Source organism: Phragmites australis, chromosome 4 (genome assembly GCF_958298935.1).
Source record: "Phragmites australis chromosome 4, lpPhrAust1.1, whole genome shotgun sequence".
NCBI lineage: Eukaryota > Viridiplantae > Streptophyta > Magnoliopsida > Poales > Poaceae > Phragmites > Phragmites australis.
The window spans coordinates 6,501,335-6,527,927 of record NC_084924.1 but is presented as its reverse complement, the minus strand read 5'-3'; the positions used below and the strand labels follow the sequence as shown (position 1 = coordinate 6,527,927).

Here is a 26,593-nt window from a genome sequence, read left to right as displayed (position 1 = left end):
TATTGAACATGTAAAATATCCCTATGACTCTGTGAGCCCTTGTAAAGTATCAAGAGATAAATAAATAAATACAGAATGATTCACAAGAGAGCAGCCCAGGCACAAAAGAAATGATGCACAGCTGCCAACGACAGCATTGAGATTTTGCGCTTGTGAAGCAGCAACATTTTTCCTTTCTCTTTACAAACAGGGTTACAACCGCCATTACAGCTACTCTAAGAACTCAGACTAGAATGTACAAGATGATGCCATTCTGCATGTCTGCAATCCCAGTGTCTCACAACTGGCTTCTGCATGCCTCTGTTTTTATTATAACTTAACAAACTAGCACACATTCTACTGGTGCTGTATAGTTCCGCTTGCATTATGTACAAAAAGTGCTACTGACTGAAAAAAATGGTGGATGGATAATTCGTGCTGCCAAATTGACTGCTTAGTCAACCTAAATGGTTATGGTGAAAGTATCTCTTCCGTCATCCAAAGCGTTGTTTCGCTTCTCGCCAATGATCTGATAACAAATCAGAAAAGGCATGCTCAAATCTGGACTGAATGTGGTGATACCCCTTTTCTTGTACAGGCCTTCTATTTTGATCTTGCATCAAATTCTTGAAAATACTTGTTCCTGTTCATTAACCTCAAGGTGGTTAAGTCAAGGAAGAACTGTTCTTAAAACCAGAGAGGGAGCAATGATTATAAATGGATGTAGGCACATTCGAGGAAAAAAAAATGGAAAATTTGGCAGACAAATATATGATGAGGTCGAGGTGCACTGGAGACAGATTACAACATAGAACAGTAATGGTGAATATGATGCAGCATAGCACTACAGCCTACGATGTGTAAGAGCCTCTAGGGAATCTAGTACTGTTCTGCAAGATTGAAGATTGTGATGCATCCCTCCCATAAAACATTAAAAAACATGAGACTGGAGTGGATTGGAGGAAAGATGAGAAACTTTGTTTTGGCTGAAATGTTTCTAGCATAGTCATCCCAAATATTATTGAAAACAATACCAGAAATTTCTGGAGATTAAAGATAACATACAATTGAGACACATCATATTCTCGGAGCAGCTTTTGTGGAGTACTCAAAAACTTTCTTCGTCCTCGTGGCTGCCATCCTGACCTCTCCAAATATTCTTCAATCAACCTAAAATTACTAGCGATTAGACCTCCGATGAATTGCTCAACAGAATGGCCAAGAAAAGAGCTCTAGATGGAACCAAAGTACTCACATGCTGCAGATTGACTTTTGGGAAGCGGCCGTTTCACGGTCTGGAAAGGAATCCTCCAATCTGAAGCTTAACCACACATACAACTCTAGGACCTGAAGTGATCACCATATGAAATTGTGATTAATCTCATTGTTAAAATTGTATGGAGAGAGTAGTCTGCTGAAATAAACAGCTAGTGTGATTAATCTTATTGTACAAATTATTTGGAAATAGCGCAAACCATAACGGAAAGCTGTGGGTACAACCCACAACCTTTTTGCCAAAATATTTCTCTTATACGAATTTGTAGAAGAGTCCAGTTGAGAGGCCACCCACCTGGGCTCGAACCCGGGTGCTCGCAGGTTGTGTGAGTACCCTCCTTAAAAGGTTCGGTACTCCCCTCTCTTAAGACAAAACCAAGGGGATGTCTTCTCCCCGTGGTTGAGTTATTTTTTTAGTAGTAAAGAAAAAGGATAAACAGTACTAAATTACGTACCGCAAAAGAAATTATGGATCCACCACTGTTTCAGAACTTCCAGTCAGTATTAGGTGACCCTAAGACAGTTTGTACTAGCCACTATATGCATCAATAACAACTGATAGTTTGTACTTATCATATATTCATGCTCAGATTGCTAGTGAGGTTTAACTGAAGTATTTATTGTTATTTTGGATACAGTTAATAATAAAGGCATAAGAAAAGCCCAAGAAAAAAAGACCTCTAGAGGCCAGTATATATACGATACCATGTTCGCAGAGGGGGATTTGCAAAGAGGCGATTCTAGGGTAAACTAATGGTGATTAAATCACACAAACCACATCGCTTTGGGCATCAAATCAACACGGAAAATAACTTTCGAGGTTTAGACTATAGATTGTTGGATCATACTTAAATTTCTAGTTCAAATTCAAACTGTGTCTGGATAAACAAAATAGAGACTTATCTTTGTGGATAACTTGGCTTATCAGGGTTTTATTTCTTTCTTTCATCCTCCTAACATAGATTGAACTTGGAGAACTTTAAATTTTGTATGAATATAAATAGATTGAGGATTGTATTAGGAAAGAATAGATAATGTTCATACCCATATTAACTGCATTTGCAGAATCTAAACTTGAACAAAGGAATTGTATTCAAAAGAATATTGACAAGTTATGAAGTAGAGTTGACTATGTACGGACAAGTCACTAACAGTATCTAACAGGAATTTATATTGGAGAAAACAAGGTGCAATAACCTTGTGAACTGATTCAAGCTCCTTGAGTTGATTGTGTGTTTTCGGAACCTGCAATGTTCCAGGTGTGAATATCTCTTTAAGTCGAACAATGCCTTTCTTTGCATAATTTTCTGCAAACTGCATCTTGAAGAAATTAGAGACATTGTGTCTTAATTCCACAAAATATAGAAAGGAAGAATAGTAGGATAGAAATGCTCGCCTGAATTAATCCTTGGACAGATATATCATCACGCATGTCCACTGGACTGCAATATAAAGAGTCGGAACATAATTAGACAACAGTAATTGACAAGCAAGACAATCCAAAGTATAACATATCCAAGAGGATAAATTGGGCAGTGCAGATCACCTGAGACAGAAGAGGTATTTATCATACAACCCAAGAGGTAAATCATCAACAATAGCAGCAACCTTCTGTTAACAATGAAAGGAAGAAATGTTACTTCACAAAATATCATACCTGCAACTCAACAGATAACATAATCTACCTGACAAAGCATTTTATGAAATTCAAGTCTTGGTTTCCACAAATGTGTTTGCAGTTGTTATAAATTTAAAGAATGCAACTCTGTAGTTTTTAAACAGGAAATCAATGTGTTTCTACCCAGATGATCTTATTTTAATTTTCTATAATGTTCCTTGTAGAGGATTTGACCTATTAAAAAGGTGCTTATGGAATGAAAATTTACCAGCATATCTTCACAATCAGCAATAAAATAGTCCGGAGATAGTTTAGCCCTGTCCAAGAAGCGTTCCTGCAGCGAAAAGAAATGTAACATGCATTTCCTGAGCAGAAGAAATAGCTGTAAATAGACAGAAAGCACTCGTATACATTTAATGGGAGAGAATTAATAGGATAACAAACTATTCAACAATATATAGATAGACAAAAGATAAATTATACTTTAATTATTGTGAACAAGCAAACTCAAGCTGAACTGCAGAAGTGTAAACAAATACAACAGATACCTCAAAATATAATTAAATTATTGCAAAGGCAATTTAATTCACGCCAATGCAGAAGTTATGAGGACATAATTGATTCAACCAACCACCTGCAGAATTATGATGCGGCTATAGTGCTAGAAACTTCTGACGGCTAATGAAAAATAACAGAGCAACTTACAGTGCCCCAGCCAAAAGGTTATCACGGTCACCACTAAATTGTTTATCTAGTATAACATTTAACTTTGCCATTGACAATCATAGTTTATAAAAATCTGAAGTGGATATGTGTTTGTAATGAGGCATTTTACCATATAAAATACCAAGAAAGATTAGGTTTTTTAGCTTACCAGTATAGGGTGAAAAAAGTCATTTCCATGCAATCGTGAATACAAAGACAATAAATCGAATGTGGGGAAAAGTCCAGCACGCTGCAGAGAATCAATGTCAGCATTTGTGGTTACTTGTACTAATTATGAATTATACAAAGTTTCTTGCTGCTTTCATAGTGCTGGAAATCAATACATTGCGCAATAATTAGTGAGCACCTCTATAATGGGGGAAGGTGAATCCAGAGATGAGTGAAGTAATGGGAGATCTTCAGCATCTAGACAGGTCACTTCACCAACTGGGAACTTAGACCCATATCTCCCAGCCCTGCCTATAAAAGAGAAGCAAGGCTTAAACCATGCATTTTGTGCAAAATGTGCCCAACCTGCTACTCAAAGGGACAGTGCAACAAGCGGAAACCAAAAGGAGGGAAGAAAACTGCCGGAGGTAAAACCAATAAGAAGCAAATGTAATACCAGCAATCTGTTTTATCTCAGCCACAGTCAGTTCCCTGTTGCTGAAGCCATCAAACTTCATCATTGTAGAGAAAATAATTCTATAAATGTTCAGATTAAGACCCATTCCAATAGCATCACTAGCCACTAGCACATTAAGGTCACTGCTGTCATCATTGAACATTGTCGCCTGCAAGATTAGGGAACAGGTTAATTCATTTATTGTCTCACCGTAACTATCATGGTATCATCAAGAATAAAGCATGACCAACTAAAAAAGGGATTTATAGTTTTTTACAGCCAACAAGACTACAACCATAACTAGCAATATCTTGAATCCTGGCCAAAATTGTGTACTTTTGGAATTAATTATACAAATCAAGAAAAAGGTGGTTGGCTGTGTTCCTTAAGTTCAGTATCAATAACTAGTATCAATCAACAAATTTGTTAACTGGAGGTTCATAATCCCGAACATAGAACAATATGCTCTATTCAACAGCATATATAAAGCAGCGTTAACATTACAGACTTTGTCGTTATTAAAAATATTTCATTATTCAGATGGTTGTGCGACTTGGATATAACAGAACATGAAATTTGTCAATCAAAATTCACCTGGGTACATTGAGTATTATGCAAGTAACATCTTACATATGCTGATTTCCCGATATGCATCTCAATTTATAAATGGGAGTTGTGGCATTTGTATTTCAGTTTACTAGTAACTAGATAAGGACCTAGAGACACATGACAACGAGGTAAAAGCTACAATAGTATGATAGAAAATACCCTGTTGTCAAGAAAGTACCTGTTTCGTTCGAGTTTCCGGTGGCAATGAGCCATAGACCACAGAACAAAGATGCTTTCCCTCCATTTCAATTCTTTTCTGAATGCATGAAAATAAGTAACATAAGAAAGGTAGCTGAATCTTCATATTTCAATTCATATCTGCTAGAAAAATATTTTTTAGTGATCATAAATGTAATCTGTAGTCTGTAGTCTGTACATCAATCAGGATTTTAAGGTGCAGACATAGGAAAAGAAGTTATTGGGGTCACACCATTGATATAAACTAATAATGATAAGAAGTAAGGTCACTATGACGGCCAACTTGTTCTTGGATTTGGCCAGAGGCATTGCTGTGGTCACTGGTGCCTGAGCCTTGTACATTGGATTTGCCCCTGGCAAGGAAAAGAAACATACTTCGATGGTTGCCAAATAAAATAACAAGTTTCCTCAGATCAGATTTTACCGCTTTTTTTCTAGTTTTTTCTGTTTTTTTTCTTTTTCTCTCTCTCTTTTTACTCTCTTAAATATGCGGAGCACATCAAACACTATTTATGATATCTGAAGCAATGCTGCAATGGTCATTTGAACAATACCAACCTTGAAATTATAAATCCCACGTCTTGAGAATGTTACTAAACAATCTCCTGCCCTGATGTTAGAGAAAGACCCAAGTGGAGACTTCAGAGGAACCAAAGGAGATAGTCTCTCATAATATTGAACCTGTTCAGCAACATCGAACCTGTAAATTAGGATATTTGCTATATGACATCATGCTGTGTAGATGTTTGCATAGTACTTCGGCATTATTAGCACCAAAAACAAATACTATGCAGTGGGCATTCAATTGGGGAGAGCAAAGCCTCTAAAGTTCAATTACAATATTCTCTGCAAATACAAAACAACAGCATATCACCAACAAAAGCTGCATAAGACCGCACATAATCTTCTCATGAGGAGGTCCAAAGGTAGTTTTACTCCATCTAGTAAAAGATAAGTGATGTTTTAGAACAGTCAACAATTTAGTGTTATCTGTCAATATATTTATGAATATTTAGATCGGACATATGAAAGAGTTATGTTTCAAAAAACTTTCTTACAAGGTTTTAAACATATGTTAAAAATGTGTGTTTAGGAGATTGTGGCAATGTCCAAAATGTCGCTTCTGCGACTGGAGGTACTAGACAAGATGGTTACAACTTACAACCTAAATTAGGGCAAGGGCCCAAAATTGGCATGTGGCAAAACATTAACTAAGTAGCATGGCAGATGGTGTTATCCATGAAACATGATATTTATCATCTAAAAATGTGTATGAAACCCATATATGATAATTCCATAAAATTATTACATATCTTAAGTTAAAGTGGAGTGAATTTTTCCTAGCAAAAAAAAAAGGTGGAGAGAATTTGAAAGCTTAAGCTAACGCTTGCAAGAACATGGGATAGTGATATTTACTAATGTTTAATCTCATACTAGGTAATTATATTATCTCTTCTCTTGTACAAGAAAATTGTCTGTCCATGTCAACAAATCTAACTTCATAACTACAATATTATACTGGCAGAGCAATATGATTGGCAACCTTAATACACTTCAATTTCACAAGTACCATATGTGGACAAGAAATTATATCATATCAGTTTGCAGTACAAATTAGGTTAGTTCATTAAAATTACCGTAACTACATCACCAGTAGCTTCAAGAATTCGCTGAATAAGAGGAACAACAGCTGGGTCACCACAAACATGAAGTTCATCTGAACATAGCCCCAGAAGTGCACGTGTGAACGAAAAACCCCTTGATCTACAGCCAACCATCTATTCCATGGAAGAACACAAGATGAGAATGATGATGAATATTCAAAAGAATGCTTCATAGACAATGGGAAATACACTTGATTGTATGATTTATTCAAAAAATCAACTTCATGATACTCTAGCTTCCTATTTGTAGTATGAATGTACATCTCCCTAACCTAGAAGGTATACCTAGAAGGTATACAAAATGCCTGTTACTTTAAATACCTGAATTTCATCAATAACAGTGCACTGATACTCGGTTGTCACATCAGCCATCTCAACTGTCAAGGAGCTATGCTTTGCACCGTCAATTTCATTCCTTTCTTGTCCAGTAATCAAGTTACAAGGGACACCGACTTTGTTTAATCTTTGTGCTACTTCCCGTGCTAACAATCTCAGAGGTCCACAGTACACACCTACAGCATTTGATGAGCATTCAGAGCAATCATTGTAACTGTATGTCATTTTGATATCACCGAGAAAATCAAAATAGTACCTGAAGAACTTGCTTCTAATCTCTTGAGAGCATTATGTGTTTTCCCACTGTTTGTGGGACCAACATGTAAAAATACATTGCGCTTCTTTTCTCGGGCCTTTGGGTACCACATATGAGGATGTCTATTATCCAAGATAGCACATAACTTAGTTGAAGTCATAGGGTAATAAACGAAAACATGCAACATTTTCCAGTACATGTAAGCATGCAAATAAACTTAAAGTTTCACAGTTTCACATTACACTTCAGTATGGCCATTGCTCCATTTCCACACAAAAAAAGTACCAGGATTGCCAGGGCAAATTTAACGGAAGTACAATATATGTGCATCCCTGTTGTTTCAACAGTTCTCATATTTCAAGCCACCATAGTATGTTACTTTCTTTTGGACTTCACCATTTTTATGATGAATAATGTCGGATTGCCAGGTACCAGCATCCCACACTGGAACTTTATTTTAAGAAGTCGAGAAATGTATTCCCTTGAAGATATGTTACAAAATGCATGACACATATGCAGTCAGACAACAATATATAGAAATATTTGGATATTGCATAAATTAAGGGGATTCGAATTGATTCTTACGTCATATCAGTCAAGTCAAACTTCCCAGAGTTGTGGTAGTCCCTCCAAAATCTCAAAGTAGTGGAATTTACCATGGAATGTAGATCAGAATTGGAGAGAAGGCAGCGAACATAAACAGCTGTTCAGAGTACTGAGTTTGTTAGAAAAATGTCCTTAGCAAATCTCATTATGTAACAATAGTACAATGGACAAGTTCACTAGAGTTTTTTACACTGAAACAATGCGAGGTACCAAAGCAATTACAAAAGCATATGACGGACTATAAAATAATCACACAAATAGGATAAGGTAACTATACATTACCATATATGCCACGTTCATTCCCAAATAAAATTCTTCTCCAAAGCTATGCTCTGTTTATCAGAACAACCACCAATCACAACCAACAGGAAAAAATATCTCCTTTTAATTCCTTTCCCTCAAAGAACTCCAATCAACCAATAACCAATTTACTGTTTGCTCAATTCTCCAATCAGACATGCAAAATTAAGGTACTAAATGACCTCCAAATAGATATTATCACTAATACAACTATAGCCATGATCAGGAATGGCCGCACAGCGCGCGCCTGGTTCTGACATTCCACCGAACAAGTAGAGCGCGCGCCCCCAACCACGAGATCAAACTACCGACCAGCCATCACACGCAACGGCCAAGAATTCACCGCCCAGCAAAGAACGTAGCACGATTGCACGAACCAGGCAAGCACGAGGAGGCCGCAGGGGACGACGAGAGCGCCCTCCGGCGCAGGAGAGCGGCGACCGCCATTGCACCGTATCCTCTCTCCTCGCTTCCCTCCGATCGACACGGCTCAGAGCGAGGCAACGGCGAGGCACCAGTACCGGCTCGGCAGCGCAGGGAGACGAGAAAACCAAAACACCAACGCGCTCGCGGGGTGGGGGTGGAGGAAGCGGCGGCGGCCGAGGCTTTCGCCGAAAAGCGAGGCGGTGGAGGAAGCGGAGACGATCGGTAACGAAAGCCTCCCGTGGCCACCAAGCCCGGAATTCACTCCTCGGCTCAGTTTATTTCTGGGTCTTGGGCCTTTGGCCCATATGAGTTATTTAAGGAGCCTCTGAACTTTGAGTTAGTTAATTAAAACGTATTTAATTGTCCATATTCACTATTTTAATTTGATCATGTAAGTATAAATATATATCTTATTCTGGTTCAGAAGGAAATTCACTCCGTAGTCTGATTTTACCGATACAGATCTATTTTTATTTATAAAAAACTCATCTATTAGTATTATAAAATTATTTTTATAAAAATAAATAATCATATTCTCAACCTAATTATACGATATAAATTCGAAGAACCAAAAACACCCGATCGTTGCGTCCAAGCCCAACCCGTTTCGGGCTGAGTCCACCCATCCAGAACAAGTCCGAGTCCAACTCGCAGCCCGAAAGCCGAGCCGCCCTTGCCAAGAACCGAAGCCACCGAACGCGCGGCCTCCTCCTCCGCCGCCGCCGGGATCGACGCGAGAATGTGAGCAATCCTTCTACTCAGCAGCTAGCTAGCCCAACGTCTCTTCTTCTGTTTGCTTCACAACGGGGGGACAGTTTGCTGTTGTTGCCGTGCAGGACGATGGCGGAGGCCGACGCCGGCAGAGCGGCGATCCGGCGCGCCCTGAGAGCGCTGCGGCGGAGGCACCTCGTCGAGGAGGGGGCGCACAGCCCGGCCATCGAGGCGCTCACCCGGCCCTTCGCCGCCCACGTAAGAACAATTTCGCCTTCCCCCCTTTTCCAATCTCGCAGTTTGCATCTTGCTTGCTTGATCGAACTTTGAAGGTTGCACTCGAATGTGTTATACTGATGATACCACTCGAGCCTTCTGAAATCGACTGTCCTATCTCGCCGAAAATCCAAGCTTCTTTTCAAGAACTTGGATGTTTCGTGATGTCTTTGGTATTTAGTGAACGAGGGATTTTTTTGTGGATTCCTTGTAGGCTTTGGAATGGAAGGAGAAGGCTGAGAAGCATGAGTTGGAGCTGCAGCAGTGTTACAAGGCGCAATCACGTCTGTCTGACCAGCTTGTTACCGAGATAGAAGAGGGGAAAGCATCAAAAGCACTGCTCAAGGAGAAGGAAGCATTTATTACAACTTTGCAGAACGAACTCAAGCAAACTAGGTATTGAATGTGATTCATAGTTTGCTAAGTGTGTGATTGATTATACTGCTTGGTCATGGTTGTGGAGAACATGGCCACTCAACGCTTGTGTAAAACTTTTGCAGCGAAGAGAATGTGCAGCTAAAGCAGTCACTTGAGGAAAAAACAAAATCTTTAGATCTTCTCATTCAAGAGCACCAGGCAGCTAAAGCCGAACTTGAACAGGCATTAGCGAAACTAAAAGTTGCTGAGGATGAAAACAAAAAACTTATTGATCGATGGATGCTAGAGAAGATGAAGGATGCAGAGAGGCTCAATGAGGTACTTTATTGTCTCTTTGTTGCTCTAAGTGCACGTTTCCCATGTGTGATTTCTGAAATAGGGGACTGTTCAAGCATTATGCTTGAGGCTTGCTTGCGGAGCAACTGGCGCCAATATGATCAAGAAAAACTTTTTACCAGTTACCAACATATATTCCCTTACCATAGTTGCAATGGTCCTGTACTAATCAATGGAGATACTTCAAATGCAAGCATGCATACCATAGCATAACACAGCAAGCATAGTACATTATTACTTTTGGTAGAATATTTTAGTTCTGTAATTTTGCATGACTGCTGAAGTGTCATCCTTGTAAATGACCTTTTATTACAGCAGTCTTGAAATATCTTCCCCTTAATTGTATAAAACTGAACATATTGTCCACAACAGTTCAATCCTTTCTCAATCATACATGGCATTCTAACTCTTTTGCTTCCGTAACAAGAGTGGACACAGAAGTGACTAAATATGTTGTTTTAATAGACAGGACTAATTTATTTTGCTGTATGTTTGACATAGCCAACTGTACCCATAGCACTAGCATGTATCAATAAATTAATGCTTTAACCTGTGAGAAAAAAAATTGTTTAGGCCAATGCGATGTATGAAGAGATGGTCCTTAAGCTAAAGACAGCTGGGGTTGGTGGTATACAACACAATGCTCAACAAGAAGCTGATGGCATCATACGTCGATATGAAGCTGGCTACGTGGAAACACCAATCCCATCTACATGCACAATCACCATTCGTGCTCATGATGGTGGGTGTGGATCTTTAGTGTTCCAGCATAATTCAGACAAGCTAATTAGTGGCGGTCAGGATCAAACTGTTAAGATATGGGGTGCATATACCGGTGCCTTGATCTCTACTCTGCATGGTTGTTTGGGGTCTGTCAACGATCTTGCTGTGACCAATGATAACAAGTTTGTGATTGCTGCCTGTAGCTCCAACAAGCTGTTTGTGTGGGAAGCCAATGGGGCACGTCCTCGTCACACTCTGACTGGTCACACAAAAAATGTTTCTGCCGTCGATGCAAGCTGGGTGAACAGCTTTGTTGTTGCTAGTTCATCTCATGATCGTACTATCAAGATTTGGGATCTCCAGACAGGTTTCTGCAAAAGCACCATAATGTCAGCAAGTAACCCCAACTCACTAGCTTTCATTGATGGCCATATCATTTGTTCGGGTCATAGGGATGGAAACCTTCGGTTCTGGGACATCCGTAGTGGGAAATGCACTACACAAATAGCTGCTCATATTGATGTCACGTCGGTCTGTGTGTCACGGAGCAAAAATTTTGTTCTTACAAGTGGGAGGGATAATGTGCACAACCTTTTTGATGTCAGAACTTTGGAGGTTTGTGGAACATTCAGGGCCACGGGTAACAGAGTGGTGGGCAGCTGGGGCAAACCATGTATAAGCCCTGATGAAAATTGCATTGCTGTTGGTTCTTCTGATGGGTCTGTTTACATATGGTCAAGACTGAAGAATGAGATGCCGACCATCCTAGAGGGTCATTCTTCACCAGTTCTCACAAGTGCATGGTGTGGGCTAGGACCCCTTGCGACCTCGGACAAGAATCATATTTATATCTGGACTTGAGATCGATAATTCATTAACTCATCCAATCCAAGATCTGGAGAGTTTTGCTCCAATACGTTAATATCTGTTCTCATCCTTCTTGAGAACACTAGTTTTCACGTGAATGGTTTAGTTAGTTTCTGAACATTGTAAATATTTAGAATTGACAATGGCTACTTCACTTCGCCATCTGTTGCATGTTTACATGATTTACAAGGTTTTGAAGGCAGAAATTTGCTGCTATTGCTGAATCATTTTGGTGTTATTTTAAGGATAAATCTGTGAATCACCAGTCAGCTCGGCAAGCGTTTCCGACATTAAGGAAAATGGCATTGAATTGATGTAGGAATGCTTTCTCCTAATCACTTTTAAATTGTGCACTGATACTATTGTTGCTTCAGTTAACTTAGTAAATACTCCATGAACCTTCCTTGTGTTCAGTTAAGTTGAGATGTTCTGGACTTGGGTTTTTTTTTCTCTCTGATCAGGTGTATATAAGGTTTTAGTTGTGGTTTTGTTCAAAGAAGTTAAGTCTTGAGTCTTGCACCTGCATTTGATGCAGGAGAGATCAATTCGGACACCTGTACTGGTTCCTTTTCAACTGACTTATAGAGGACTATGTTGTGGATACAGGAGGCCATATGTTCCTCCTGAATGTTACCAAGCATCATATGAAGCCATGAAGTCAGACGAAATCTGTATATCATTTGTTGTGTGATTTCATGTACTGGACATTAGTTATCACACCTGATCGTCCCCAGTAAAGGTAAATAATTACAAGAATTCTGCAGCAACAACTGAAGCTAAACTCATCAAGAAATGCCTTGGTGCTCTAACTCATCATGAATACGTTCAGAATCTTCTTTGCCCCCTGCAAGAAAGAGAGAGGTTTCAATACTGCAATGCCCATCACATCAGGTCATCAGCTGACAGCATGATACATAACAATCACTAGAAAATAAAATGGGCGTCAATTCAATTCAGTCAACGTCATGGAAAAGGAAGCTTGACAGAGAAACCGAAACAGTAGAGATCAGGCCAGATGAGATCAAATGGCCACCGCAGTGAAGCAAAGACTGCAGCCTGGCCCCACGGGACAGACACACATCGAGAGGTTGGCTGCAACGGCTTGCAGCTCAACCCGGGCGGGGCCCTGACAGGGACAAGGCACCGTTCAAGTGGGCACACACGCCCCACTGGCCCAGCTGATTGATCGTCTGGTCTGGGCTTTGGATGAGCAGGGCAGGCAGGGCTCGCCACAAGAGACATCAATCGTTGGGTTTTTCCCCTTCGGCTATTGCTGCAAGAAACCATCAATGATTGGGGACTCAGCTCATGGCATACTCTAACTCTAGGTTAGTTGTATATGTTCATGCTGGTTTCATGGAGAAATGGTCTGAAATTCTTGACGGAACTGGAGAGATGTTATGAATTATTGTCAGAGTTTGGAAGTGTTCTGAAGTTCTGTTCGGGATTGAAGAACTGCCTGTGCTGTTTGCAGACAAAAATTCAGTTTTGGGGTCAGGACTGGCTCGAGTTGTTTTGAAACCAAGAACAGCTAGGCTTGTCTTGGAAATCAAATCCATCACATAGTAGTTCAGCATTCAGCAGCTAATTTACAGGTTGAGATTTTGTTACAAGTTTCTCTAGTAAAAAACAACATGTTGAGATTTATATGACAGCTTCGGCTCAACCTGAACAAAATATCTAGTAGATCATCTGATCAAGAAAACAGCTTTGATCATCTGATCAGATGGAACAACCAATACAATACTACAACATTAAGTCTGAATTTAATAGCACTCTGCAAACTCAATTTACGATGCATCGGGCTACGCATGCATCGATCACAAGCTGAAGAAACCCCTATCGCCGCGCCGGCAAATTTATTGGCCGCGGCGGGCTCTCCGCGGCGGCGCCCTCCACGACGCGGTCGCCGAAGATGTGCACCGTCCTCGGGTTCAGCCCGCGGGAGATGACGCACGTGTAGTCCTCCGACGACGGCTCCATCTCACCAGGCTCTGAGGCCGCGGCCGGCGATGCCACCTCGCGTCCGCTGCCGCGCAGGGGCAGCCACGAGCTCTTGTTCTTGACGCCGAACTCGACGCGGCGGTCCAGGGAGCACGACCGGGCCAGAGAAGGCGGCGTCTGCGCGCTGATGGCCCGCGACGTCGCCGCGAGGACGCCCCTTTGCTGCTGGTCGGTGCAGTCCAGCGCGTCGGCGAGGCCGTGCAGGCCGTCGCGCCACGGCCGGCGCTTGCCAACAACGTCCGAGCCGGACGCGAAGGCTGCGGCCGCGTCGATCACGGAGGTCGGGCTCATGGAGAAGGCCGTCTCGGACTCGGCGTCTGGCACTGGGTTCTTGGCGAAGACGCTGCCGGTGGGCAGGGAGGAAGAGTGCAACAGCCTCGGAGAGGCGAACAAGGCACGGGCAGCGGCACCCTTGCTGCCGCCGGCGCCGGCGCTGCTGTCACCATCACATGGAATCGTCGAAGAGCTCGCGAGCTGATCAGAGACGTGGCTCATCGACCTCGACCTCCTCCTCAAGATCATCTCCTGGATCTTTGATCTCAAGAACATGCCAAGAACACTGGAAGAACAGCACAACACAACACTCTGCACGGACAGACGGTGACACAAGAATGTCAATATGCGATGTTCATATCGAGAGCTGATCAGATTGCAGAAAGAAGAAGTGTTTTTTAAAGAATTCACAGCCTGACCTTTGATTCCACCTTCAGTTAGGTGGATAAGTAGCAGCAGCTAGCAAGAACCAGAAAGTCTTGCAGGCTGCAACGCCATGGACGAGGTGGTGAGCTTAAGTACAGAGCTCGAAGCCAATCAAAGCCTCAGAGGTGCACTCAAACGCAACTGCAAGTGTCTTTCAAGAAAACAAACGCAACTGCAAGCTCAGGGGGAGAAGCAAAACAGGCTCATGCACCAGCTTGCTTGTAGTTGTAGTAGTGTGCCTTAACTGCACTTCAAGCAAGAATCGAAGAGCTCAATTGCTAGTTACCTACGACCGAGCCTCGAGTGATAATGCACAGAGAGAGAGAGAGAGAGAGAGAGAGAGAGAGAGAGAGAGAGCAATGAGATGGTTGGGGGAGTGTGGTGATCTTAAAGAAGACTCTCAGGTCTCTCCCTCTCCCTGTGCCTGTGATGTCATAGTTGGTTTGTGTGTGCGCGCTTCCAAAGGGCATGTCCTTATCTTCATCACTGCCCATCGTTTTCTCTGCGCTTGCTAGCTCCTTGTGTCGTGTGTTACCGTTCGTTCCCATTCGAGCTCATTCACACAACGGTAGATTCCAGTTCCATTGGTGCACAGCACCACAGAAGTTGGATTTGCGGTCGACCTGTGAATGCAAGGTGCTGCAAAATCTTGTTGTAGTCCTGCTGATCAGATGATCCAATGATTGGGCCACTTCGTCTTTCTCTTGCGAGAGCAGCATGCAGCACAGAGAAATGCAGAATTGCAGATAGATCATGCACTTGTTAAAAATATCATGATTTTTGCAACTACACGCTGTTGGTATACCTACAGAATGCCTGTTAATGTACCTCCATGGAAGTCGCACTGTCAGTGAAAAAAAAAACGAAATCTCAAACCGCTGCAAAATTGGAGCATATTTGGAAGTTGGAACACATGAATTTCACGTTGTGCACGAGACGGTTCAATTACCTTATAAATTGCGGGTGAAAAAACGAAATCCTACTTCCAAACGGGACCTTACATGGCCACGGATAGTTGTTATTTACTGCTTTCTTTTCTTTCACTTTCCGAAAATCAAACTCAAGAACAACATCGCGATTAGTATTTATTTCTAACTGTTTATTTGGCTCGTTTAAATTGTCCACCACTGAGAAAAATGAGAGGTAGCCTTTGCGTTTGTTTGCTTCTCCTCTCAGCACTGCATTGCACAGCCCCCACACAGTGCGCGCTGCAGCAGGCTTCACCATTGTTCTCCTGCCACGTGTCCCATTACATCGACAGAAATGGCAGCATCATGAGCCCATTTGACCCACCCGATTTGGCGCTGCAAAAAGTGTGGGCCAGAGCAGTGGCAGATCTATAGCTACGAAGATTCTATTTTGTGACAGCATCATCTTATTCTATGCGGATAGCTCTTCTATCTTTGAAGGTCCGATTCAATAATCTGACGGGGCTCCAACTCTAATAACCACACTGCTAAAAACTACACAAAAGGAGAGGCTTGCAGAATGGCCATGGATACCTAGCTGAATTTCTTTAGAAAAATATCGTTATTGTGGCTATGAATTACATTACTTTTTTTCTTCTTCATGGATACACTTTCATGATGTGAAAAACAGGTTTTCCGATCCGGCCCCTTCAGGTTTGTTTATTGATATTTTTTATATATCTATCCCAAAATTTGAATGTTAAAAATATTAAACTTAAAATCCGCATGTCGAACCGTAGAAGAAAAAAAAAACGTTTCCCGGTCCATTCCGGTTTTTGCAAAAACCGTCCTTTGCAGACGCTGCGACGAGTGAACGACGACGCAGCATTGCTGCAAGTGAAATCTGCTCCATCACCATGCCATGCCACTATGATTGTTCCCTGCACGCCGGCGACGCCCATGCCTCTGCCGGCTGCCGCACGGTGGCCGTAGCTTAGCCCAGCCAAATTATTGGAGCTGACACTTGAATCATTCAGGCCGTGATTATCAGTGCATTTTCTGTTGGAGTATATGTTCTGCGTATTGGCAAGTGATCGATGGAACCACTCGAAGCATCAGCTGTGATTGTACTACATTTTCTTGGAGCACTGCAGAAAGGGATTAGCGTGCGATTAGTTTTCTTTCGGGATTCAGGAGTACTACCAGCTGATACTAGCTCGACATTTTTTGTGCATGAACACTCGTTGACAGGCAAATTTTCTAATACATGAGAACTGACTTCTCCCACCGTTACTGCTATACTACATGACTATCGCAGATCCATCAGGAACTAGATGTACAATGCAGCTGTGCGACTATCATATATGCAGGTGACCAACACCATGGCCTATTGGGCGAGAGAGGAGAGAGAGGCTGCTACTGATTTCGAGTACTTGTTTACTGCCCTAGGTCAATGGCACTGAATTTTTCAGACATGCCTTCTCCTGACTGAATTTTCGGCTGAACAGACGCCGGGCGTAATCTTGTGGGCGACAGGCAACGCGACGGCACATTGGAAAGGGGAGAGAATGGCAGGTGTAAAGAACTGCATGCCGTTCCTTCGGTACTTGGTCCAAAGTAACAAACCAACCAACCTCATACCATCATCACACATGAACTTCATTATCATTTTAGAAAAAGTTAAGCATCTCTCTCTCAATTTCTCTCTCTAGGATCTGATGAGAGGGCAATCCAGGTATGTGCCTTTCCTTCCTCTTCCATTGACATTGCTCAAAGGGTGAAAGGGAGGGGTACCTAACCTGCCCTCCTGACTGACGCATTTCTGAGCTGTTTTTTCTCTGAAAATAGTTGCATTTCTGAACTGAGTGATGGAAACTGGAAATGACAGATATTGCATAATGCTTGCTGTTGCACTTGCACATGCACCAACAGTGCAGTGATTGGACAGATCTTTTGCCAGCAAAATGGTAAAGAAAGCAACTAGGCAGCGCCTGATTAACTCCATGCTCTCCCAAAGGCTGCTGCTTTTTACCTTCTGTGAACTCAGCATCATGCAATGGTACTCTGGTAGAAGGTAAATTATGCAGTTGTTGTCTGGGTCGGTGAAATGAATCTACCATGCGTGCTTGTCTCCCTTTCGCCTTCAGTAAAAAGCATCAGCTCAATGAGAAGAAAAGAACAAAAAAGAAGCAGCATCAGGCATCAGCTCAATGCGGAGAAAAGAACAGAAGAAAAAAGAAGCATCAGCTCAATGCAGAGAAAAGAACAAAAGAAAAAAGAAGCATCAGCTCAATGCAGAGAAAAGAACAAAAGAAAAAATAAGCATCAGCTCAATAAGGAGACAACAAGGAGGCTCACCACCGTTGGTTACAGGCAGTGCTTGCTTGGGCCTGCGTCACGGAAGCTTCATGTGGAGTTTCAGGTGAAGAAGCCAGCAAGCGTCTCCCAATCTGGCCGTCTAGCGTTGCTGCTAAAGCAGGGCGTCGTTGGTGTGGCGGCGTTTAATCTCGAGCCGCCGGATTGTCAGAATGATGATGGTGAATCGGTTTTGTCTTTTGCCTTCTCATGGATGGATTATGGATAGCCACTGTTCGTTAGGTATTTCATATTTGTTCTGATCCGATTTGGACTGAACTTCACTTGCCATCCGATTACGGAGGAGTTTCAAATCTTCTTCCTAGTCTCAAGCATTAAATTTTATTTCCCCCGATTAGACGAGAGGTGACAACAGACAACAGTACAAGTTACTCACGCCCAAAAGGTGCAGTTGCATGGTTGGAAAACTAATCTGAAGGCAGGCAGCCAAGGAAAACATGACACGTAGCTTCTCTAATCACCACGGCACTACCGCGATGACTCCATTGGCATCAACTGAATCAAACATGATAGCATTGTTTACGCCATTGAAAATGAGTAATCGAGCAAGTCCCCTGTTTCAGCAGAAGTTGCATATGGAAGAACACAAAGGCAGCCCAGGCAGCCATCATGCTGTTGACCATGGGAATTAGCTTTCTTCTGGAGAACTCTAATCTATTTTACCAACCGTGCTCGCCTTTGCATCTCGGCTCAATGGATAAGGTTTTTAGGTCAGAATAAGTTCCCACACTCCCCTTGTTTAGCCCTTTTCATCCGGGTCAGAATCGATTCCTAAACTCCTTTTCTTCAGCCATGTTTGGTCCATGGACAATACATGCTTCAGTAGGAAAGGGACGCTAACGTCCTATTTGGAACACGGGAATTTCACAGCAAAAATACGGGAACATCCAAAATGCAAGGAATTGCGCTGTTTGATGCAAAATTCCCTAGAAATATATGAAAGATCTCTGCTGATCAAGCGTAGGCGACAAACTCTTCTTGCCACAGCAAGCATTGCACGTGCGGTAGCCGTTCGTTCCAGCTCGGCAGAACCATCGGACACGCCACAGTGCAGCGGTACACGGAAGGTTTCGCAGGAGCGAAAGAAACAGCACCGGCGTCACGTCGGCGACCATGTCGTGCGCCAGGACTCCGGAAAGAGAGAACGGGGCACGATCCGAATCCTCACGCACTTTTCTTTGATCGATCCTTGCGTCCCGGCCATGGCATCGGTCTGAGATCGCGACAACGAGGCAGGTCTGGTCGCAGTTAAATCAGCCGCAAGTTGATGCCTCGCAAAAGCATGTCCTCAGATAACACGATAACACATGCAATTATTGGCTTCGGCAACATACGCTGACAAGCAGTGAAACAGACAGGAAAACTGCACCATTTTTACTTTAGTAACCTGCATGAGTTCCTGTTATGCCAATGGGCCATAGAAAATGATTGATAAATTTGCTCTTACAGCTGCTGATACAATCCCTGTGTTTCAAACTAGTAATGGTACAACACAGCTGCAAAGACCTGTCTGTTCTATTGTTTTGTTGAAACCACAGGTTGCGCTGGTTCTCGATCTTCTTGTCGTTTCTGCCTCTTTTCCTCTGCTCCCTTCTCTCTTCCGAGTAGTGCTTCTTCACCAGCATCTTATGCATTGAAACTCTCAGTGCAGCCAGCACTGAGGCTAACACCTCCTCTTGCTTTGCAATGTCAAGGCTTCCTTGCAGCGCCAAAAGGAGCTTCTCACCGTGTGGTACTTCACTGTCTTCAAGGATTGCAGGACCATTGTCAGAAGAGGATAAGAGATCCTTTTGGAAGCGGGGGGGGGGGGGGGGTGATTCTTAAATGGGTTAATAACTGGGAGGCAGCATGGTTAGGCATGTTTGATGCGCCCATGACAGTCCACAGGAGTTCTGCTGAGAAGCTGGAAGCTAAGCTAGTAGGAATATAGCTCTTTTCCATTGTAATCACCTGCAATTGGATTAGATGCAGCGGCTCATCAATACGATAGAAAATAAGTGGACATTGTCAAACAGCTGAGACACAAAAGACTTCTATCACAATTGAACCCCACAAGATTATTCCAATTTCTATCTGAGCTTGAAATCTTACGATTCATTTCTAGATCCAGTAAGACTGTTCATGATAAATCTCAACTAGCTAGTAGGACTGACATATTCACATACAAGTCTAACAGCAAAGTAGGGTACATGGCAAGCTTCTTGGCCAGTAAACGAAGTACAATAAAACCAGCTAGAAACTAATGGCATTGCTACAAGCCTGGAGCTGGCATGAAAAAAAAATCTGGGATCAAGAGTTAGCAACTGACAAGTAGCGAGCATCAGCACTGATCCATGAAAAAATGTCACCCAGCTACTGACCAGTATCGACAGTGTCCAGTGTCGGTAAATCTTGTTTAGAAACAGGACCTAGGTCATGGTTTTGTTTCCATGTCAGTTATCTTGAAGGCCACGAAAATTGTCTACCAAATAGACGTACCTTTAGAAAAGATAACTTATTTCCTATTAGATCACATGTTAAAAGCATTATGCCATTGAAACTGCAGTATGAAAAAAGAGCACCATGTTTTTTCTCCAATACGTAGGAGAGCTGCGCATCATTGAATTAAGCGACAAATAGACGAAGGTTCGAGCTACACCATGACCGAGTTAGATCGGAAGAAGGAAGAAAGAAAGAAAGAGGGAAGAAAAAGAAGAGAGGAAACAAAAAACAACATAACAACAATTCGCGGCACCCGGAACAAAGGGCGGCAAAGAGGGCTAAATAGCCCAAGCTAGATCACTGAGCCGACTGAGCGCAGGCGGCCGCAGAGGGCAGCCAAGTTCGAAGCTCCGGCCGCGCTCCAAACATCGGCGTCCTCCCGGATTATGGCTGCAAGGGCGTCGGTGGAGGCACGGCGTCCGTTGAAGACGACATCATTACGCGACAGCCAAATGCGCCACGCCGTAAGGAGGATAAGGGAATCAAGACCACTCCGCAGGCTGTTGTCGACGCGAGCACGCAGACCGAGCCACCAATCGAAGAAGACCGACTCGTCAGCCACGGAAGAGGTCCCCAACACCCGCCACCAAAGGTCTCGGGCAAGCACACAATGTAGTAGAAGATGGTCCACTGTCTCGGATCCTTGTGAGCAATGGGAGCAAAGGTCATCCGACTGAAGACCAAAACGCTTCCGGCGAGTGGCTGTCCACAACCGGTCATGCATCCCGAGCCAACCGAAAAACTTCACTTTTGTTGGCGCCCAGATTTTCCAAAGAAGCGAACCGACGGCAAACCGCGTGGATCCAAGGAAGAGGACTTTATACGTTGATTGAGCGGTGTATGTACCAGAAGCGTTCCATTTCCAAATGGCGCAGTCTTCCTCCCCGCAGAGAAGAACCAACTGCAGCCGAGCACTGAGAGCAAAGAATTGTGACAGCGCAGGAAGGGATAATGCGCTCGTGATGTCCTGAATCCACCGCCGATCGGTCATGGCCTCACAGACGATCCTGCGGCGTCTGCAGGCGACGGAGACGTATAGAACGAGGTCCGGGGCGAAGGAATGAATCGAGCGGCCTTCAAGCCAAGCGTCATTCCAGAACAACGTCGAAGCCCTGTTGCCGACAATGAAGGTGACTGACGCGTTGAAGAGGGCTTGGACAGCACGCTCATGGCGCAGAGGCAGGGCGGCCCAGGGTCTAGACCGGTCCCCCCTTTGCCACCAAAGCCAGCAAAGGCGAAGCGCAATGCCGGTCAAGCGGAGGTCCGCAATGCCCAAGCCGCCGTAGCAAGTTGGCCTGCATACCCGCGTCCAAGAAAGGGCACAGCGCCCCCCGACCAGAGCTCGCTCACCGGTCCAAAGGAAAGCCCGGCGGATCTTGTCAACCTCCTTGACAACCCATGAAGGTAAGGCGATGGACATCAGGGTGTGAAGGGGAGAAGCGGATAGGATTGCCCGCACGAGGATGACCCACCCCTGCCTGGAAATTAGCTTGGCCTGCCAAGCCGGAAGCTTTGAAGCGACTTTGTCGATTAGCGGCTGAAGATGACAATGGCACAAACGCCCAGGGGTGAGCGGCACTCCGAGGTAAGATATTGGGAAGGATGCCAAGTCGCAAAGCAAGAGATCCCGGATGTTGCTGATCACGTCATCGGAACAGGAAATCGGCACCGTTGCGCACTTGCTCAGGTTCGTCAGCAAGCTGGAGTACGAACCGAAAAAACGCAGATTGTCCAAGTGGGCGGCGATGTCCCTGGCGGTGGGGGAGAGGAAGATTACGGCGGCGGCGGCGTACAAGGAATACCGGTGCAGGAGAGAACGATGTCCCGTGGGGGCAACCACGCCTGCCTCCCTCGCCTTAGCCAGAATCCAAGCGAGAACATCCATAACCATGACGAAGAGGAACGGGGAGAGGGAGTCTCCCTGTCTCAGCCCCCTGGCGTGGACAATCCTGGGGTCGGGGAAGGAATTCAGCAACACCTGCAACGATGAAGAGCCCAAAATGCCTTCGAGCCAACGGTGGCCGAAGCCCCAAGCGCTGAGGACCTCCAAGAGGAAGGACCAATTCACCGAATCGAAGGCCTTGGAAATGTCCACCTTGAAAAGGATCTTCGGGATCTTTGAACGCTTTAGGAGACGAGCGGCCGAATGGACCATCATGAAGTTATCATGGATCGACCTCCCTGCGATGAAGGCGCTCTGATTGTTAGAAATTAGGTCTTTCAGCTTTGGAGAGAGGCGGATCGCCATTATCTTAGTGACAATCTTGCCGAAGCTGTGAATTAGACTGATGGGCCGGAAATCGGATGGCGAGGCAGCCCTGTCTCGCTTAGGCTGAAGAGTCACGAAGGCGTTGTTTAGCCCCTGGAGGACACGGCGATCGCCTAGACAGAAAGCATCGATGGCAGAGGTGATGTTGCCTTTAATGACCGGCCAAGCCACCTAATGACCGGCCAAGCCACCTGGTAGAATTCCGTCGTGAAGCCGTTGGGCCCATGAGCCTTATTGGGCGGGAGCTGCTGAATGGCCTGGAGGAACTCACAGAACAGACAATCCATGGACTAAAGATCCGAGAGGAAGAGGCCGAGCTCAGTCAGCACCATGGAGTGAGGCCTTGGGGTGGTCTCGCCAAGCACTGAGATGAAGTGCTTGTACAGCAGAGCCTCCATGTCCGCATGCGAGGAGGCAGACCCGGCGGGGGAAGAATGCGAAAGGATAGTATTCTTCCGCAATCTGAAGCTTGCAAAGGAATGGAAAAGTCTCGTATTCACGTCTCCGTCCTTGATCCAGGCCAGCCGGGAGCGGCAACACGCGATGGAACGCTCAAGGGAGGCGAGGCCAAGGGAAATGCGCTTGAGATGCTTGCGGAGGAAGGCTTCTGTGGCAGACAACGCCCTAAGCTCCTGCGCCGAGTCCAACCGGAGGATCACTTCCCTGGCGATGAGCAACTGCTCCCGGATATTACCAATCCTTCTACTACTCCAACTTTGCAAGGTCTTTGCCGTGCGCCGGAGCAAGATCCCGAGGCGTATGAGGGGAGGCAAGTGAAGCTCGGCTGGCCGCAAGGTCCAGCCGTCCCAGACGACCTCCAGGAAGCCCGGCTGCTTGGTCCAGAAGGACTCAAAGTGAAATTCCAGAAGGACTCAAAGAGCACCATGTTACTGAGCGCAATAAATTCCTTCACTTTCTTGGAGAACCACCACATGAATCAAGCTTACCTTTGAATAGCTACAGCAACCAACGAGCCATCATTACTCAAACATATATCTGCAATAGCTAGATTTCTGTCATCAGTTTCGCTTGGCTCTAAGAGTTCACCCACCTGCAAGTAGTTTTAAGAACTGTTATATATAAAAAGTAGCTTGAAAAATGATGAAAACAGAGAATAGACAAATTGAATATTAGTGTTCTTTTCACAAAAGATGCAAAGAGATATCTTCCAGATGCTACCTTGTCTATGAACCTAAACAATGAAACAACATTAGGAGGAGCTTGTTGAGAGAAATATACATGTCAGAAAAAAAAAGCCTATGTACCCACAGTTGAATCACCGCCTCCTGATATAAGAAAGCTCTGACCTTCTGATATGCGTGTGAAGGCGATGCGTGATACAAAGCTGCAAGAAGTGTCACAGCCATTATCAAACACATCAACTAAGATATGTTGCAACTTTTAGCTCTGAAACTTCTATAATTGGAATCATGATCAACTAAATTCAAAGTCCTATAGATACTACAAGAACTTGAAAATATATTAAAACTGTAAAATGAATAACGATGGCATCCTACACCAAACATACTGTGTATGTCCAAGGCAAAAACTCTGTATTTCATGGGCCCCTTTTAGAGGATTCTTCGGGAATAATGTGACCTAGAAAATTAATTGCAACAAAATGAGGGAAATAATCTAGAAATATAGTCCATTTATGCAATCAATGCAAAAAACAGAAGACATACTCGGATTTTAAAGTCCCGATCAGCAGTAGCAAACTAGCAATGAACTGTCCGTCTGGTGAAAACTTCTGCAATCCCAAGCAAATGATATAAGCATGATTAGTTATATGGGACATGAAAGGAGCAACTCACAACAATGAAGGGTGGAACACTTTTTGGATTGTTAACAGGTTTAATCATTTTTTCATAAAATTAATATAGGAGATACAAATATATACCACAAATAATATAGAAAGTAAAGAGTTGTTCATACCATGCTCGTGATAATACTGCAATAGTGACCAAGAATTAACACAGGTTTGTTATCAACTGAAACCTGCTCTCCACCATCATCCCGCACAGTGACTAACCAAACAACACCAAATTTATCTACAGAAGTTACATACTGGTCATCGTTGCTAATAGCAACTGCGCTGACCCTCTTCTCTGAAGTTCTGCAAGTGAAAGTATTGCAACACATTCATATCCACGCAGGAAACATAAAACGAAGTTAATGAAATTTATAACAGAATTAAAAATAACAAGCTGCTGATAGGGCATTTTTCAGTTGAATCATGTCAATTACACAAATATATTTATTGCAACAGAACGAAGTTCATAGACTACGGATACTGCAAACTTAAAGGCCCATTCATTTGGCGTCAATTGTGTTAGTCACATTGAGAACAGAACAACGTGTGGCACTTACATAGTACGGATGCAACGCCAAGAATCAGTCTTTCAAACCTTCACAAGCTTGTCATCACCAGCAGATGCAAACAAAGCACCATTCGCACTAAAGCAGATAGCTCTTATAGCATCCGAATGAGAACGACCGCCACAATTGTCTGACAATGAAACTGCACAACCAGCCCTGGATGCACGAAATAAATATTTATTCGCACATTCCACCAAGTGAAATGCAAAGAGAAATCGCTTGACTTCTCACTGGAACATGCGGATTGCACAGTACAAAACTAAGCATACGAGAGCCAACCAATATCACTAATAACAATTTACACAATCTGCCTCATAAGAACTGCAATTTTACATTTAAAAAGAAGAAAATTCCATTCTTCTACCCATGAAATTAAGTTATACGAGACTACAACTACAAGATAAGCAATTAGGCTCAGCTCAAAAACGCGCCACCACCTAGCCTCCACTAAAATCTACCAATAATGTAATCAAAACAAGAACTCTTTATACACGTGAGATCCGGGGTTAATCAGAAGCCGCGATAGAAGCGAAGAGGGCATTCCTTACTTGAGATCGAACACGCGGAGCTCGGGCCCGACGGCGACGGCGACAGAGTGGCCTTGCGGGTGGGCGGTGACGAGCGCCGGCGCAAACTCCGCTGCGCCGCTCACCTCCGGCTCCCCGACCATCGTGTCCTCCATTGCAGCAGCAGCAAACGAGGGGGCTTGGATTTCGAATCGAGCGCGAGGTGGGGGACCGAGGTGGGGATTGCGATCCTCTACCTTTTCCGAGTAAAGTAACACGCTATAAGTATTCTAAACAGTAAAACGTGAGTGGAGTAACAGTAATGTACAGTGAATCATTGTAGCACAGGTATAGTACACAAATCACTGTAGAAATAAATCTCCATCGTCTGTTCTGATCCAATGGCTCGCGGAATGACTAAAGTCTCAAATATTAATAGCACGGTGACTTTACTCTGTAAAGGTAGAAGATCTCAATTCATGAGGTGGAGGAGAGATTCGGTGATTAGGGTTTATGAGCACCTGGCTCGTGGGGCACAGAGGCCAGTGTCATGAAGGAGTGCTAGGTTGAAGGGTTGTAGCGTGGCTCAGTCTAAATTACGCGGAAATATAAAATCGGATGCCTTTGCACACATAACTTATCTTAGCCGCTTACTCATTTCATGTGATATTCATTTATCATTTGATTTTCTTTACATACTTTATATTTTTTTTATATACCTCTTCAATATAAATCTCAACATAAATAATTAGTCTTAATAAACCATATGTACGCTAGGCTATGTGAAAATTTTCGTTTGTAAGTTGCTTCATCGCAAAGTCCATGGTTTGTTGGTCTTGGCCTCCATAAACACTAGCCCTGTTGGTTCTTACATTTTATTTTCCTTTCCCCTAGAAATAGCCATTGCTATATAGGAGCATAAGTATCCCCTTCAATCCAAAATATAAGTTATTTTATGATCGTATCAGATAAAATTTTATTTACTTTGACGATCACTGTATAAAGAGTTATATAGATTGACAACGTGAGATTGATGTGCAGATTCATCATGAAAAATATTTATATGATATGTAATCCCTTTTC

General features: G+C 43.5%; 3 protein-coding genes and 1 pseudogene across 7 annotated transcripts; 1 reads left to right on the top strand and 3 right to left on the bottom strand.

The window, feature by feature from the left end:
- Positions 1–111: 111 nt before the first annotated feature.
- Positions 112–8,866, bottom strand: LOC133915466 (ATP-dependent RNA helicase SUV3, mitochondrial). Of its 4 annotated transcripts, none has more exons than XM_062358633.1 (17): positions 8,549–8,866; positions 7,851–7,968; positions 7,266–7,387; positions 6,995–7,185; positions 6,647–6,787; positions 5,568–5,690; positions 4,990–5,067; positions 4,203–4,371; positions 3,945–4,057; positions 3,747–3,827; positions 3,141–3,206; positions 2,801–2,865; positions 2,651–2,696; positions 2,452–2,568; positions 1,235–1,326; positions 1,045–1,149; positions 112–622 (listed from the first exon to the last, which is right to left on the bottom strand). In XM_062358633.1, the coding sequence occupies exons 1-17, from the start codon at positions 8,616–8,618 to the stop codon at positions 583–585; spliced, it is 1,737 nt and encodes a 578-aa protein (XP_062214617.1). In that variant the 5' UTR covers positions 8,619–8,866; the 3' UTR covers positions 112–582. The 4 variants fall into 4 exon arrangements, 3 of the variants coding, with proteins under 3 accessions (XP_062214617.1, XP_062214619.1, XP_062214618.1); XM_062358635.1 differs by lacking the exon at positions 8,549–8,866 and adding an exon at positions 8,154–8,517; XM_062358634.1 differs by lacking the exon at positions 3,747–3,827.
- Positions 8,867–9,197: 331 nt separating this feature from the next.
- Positions 9,198–12,153, top strand: LOC133915463 (autophagy-related protein 16-like). Of its 2 annotated transcripts, none has more exons than XM_062358628.1 (5): positions 9,198–9,338; positions 9,434–9,566; positions 9,799–9,980; positions 10,085–10,280; positions 10,872–12,153. In XM_062358628.1, coding segments are annotated over exons 1-5 (1,524 nt in total). In that variant the 5' UTR covers positions 9,198–9,336; the 3' UTR covers positions 11,883–12,153. The 2 variants fall into 2 exon arrangements, with proteins under 2 accessions (XP_062214612.1, XP_062214613.1); XM_062358629.1 differs by having other exon boundaries at positions 9,413–9,566.
- Positions 12,154–13,157: 1,004 nt separating this feature from the next.
- Positions 13,158–15,061, bottom strand: LOC133915464 (uncharacterized). Its single transcript, XM_062358630.1, has 2 exons — positions 14,585–15,061; positions 13,158–14,477 (listed from the first exon to the last, which is right to left on the bottom strand). Exon 2 carries the CDS (start codon positions 14,439–14,441, stop codon positions 13,728–13,730), a length of 714 nt encoding a protein of 237 aa, XP_062214614.1. The 5' UTR covers positions 14,442–14,477; positions 14,585–15,061; the 3' UTR covers positions 13,158–13,727.
- A 4,627-nt stretch (positions 15,062–19,688) lies between these two features.
- On the bottom strand, positions 19,689–25,753 carry LOC133914125 (uncharacterized; annotated as a pseudogene).
- Between the last annotated feature and the right edge of the window lie 840 nt (positions 25,754–26,593).

What these genes read in the sequence shown, in the direction of transcription:
- LOC133915464 (XM_062358630.1), bottom strand. Translation starts at nt 14,441, where the DNA reads ATGTTCTTGAGATCAAAGATCCAGGAGATGATCTTGAGGAGGAGGTCG.
- LOC133915466 (XM_062358633.1), bottom strand. Translation starts at nt 8,618, where the DNA reads ATGGCGGTCGCCGCTCTCCTGCGCCGGAGGGCGCTCTCGTCGTCCCCT. An exon ending in TTTGACTTGACTGATATGAC is followed by an intron (nt 7,388 to 7,850) that starts GTAAGAATCAAT and finishes CTTGGATAATAG; the next exon opens with ACATCCTCATATGTGGTACC. An exon ending in CGGAAACTCGAACGAAACAG is followed by an intron (nt 4,372 to 4,989) that starts GTACTTTCTTGA and finishes CTAATCTTGCAG; the next exon opens with GCGACAATGTTCAATGATGA.
- LOC133915463 (XM_062358628.1), top strand. An exon ending in AACGAACTCAAGCAAACTAG is followed by an intron (nt 9,981 to 10,084) that starts GTATTGAATGTG and finishes AAACTTTTGCAG; the next exon opens with CGAAGAGAATGTGCAGCTAA. An exon ending in ATGCAGAGAGGCTCAATGAG is followed by an intron (nt 10,281 to 10,871) that starts GTACTTTATTGT and finishes AAAATTGTTTAG; the next exon opens with GCCAATGCGATGTATGAAGA.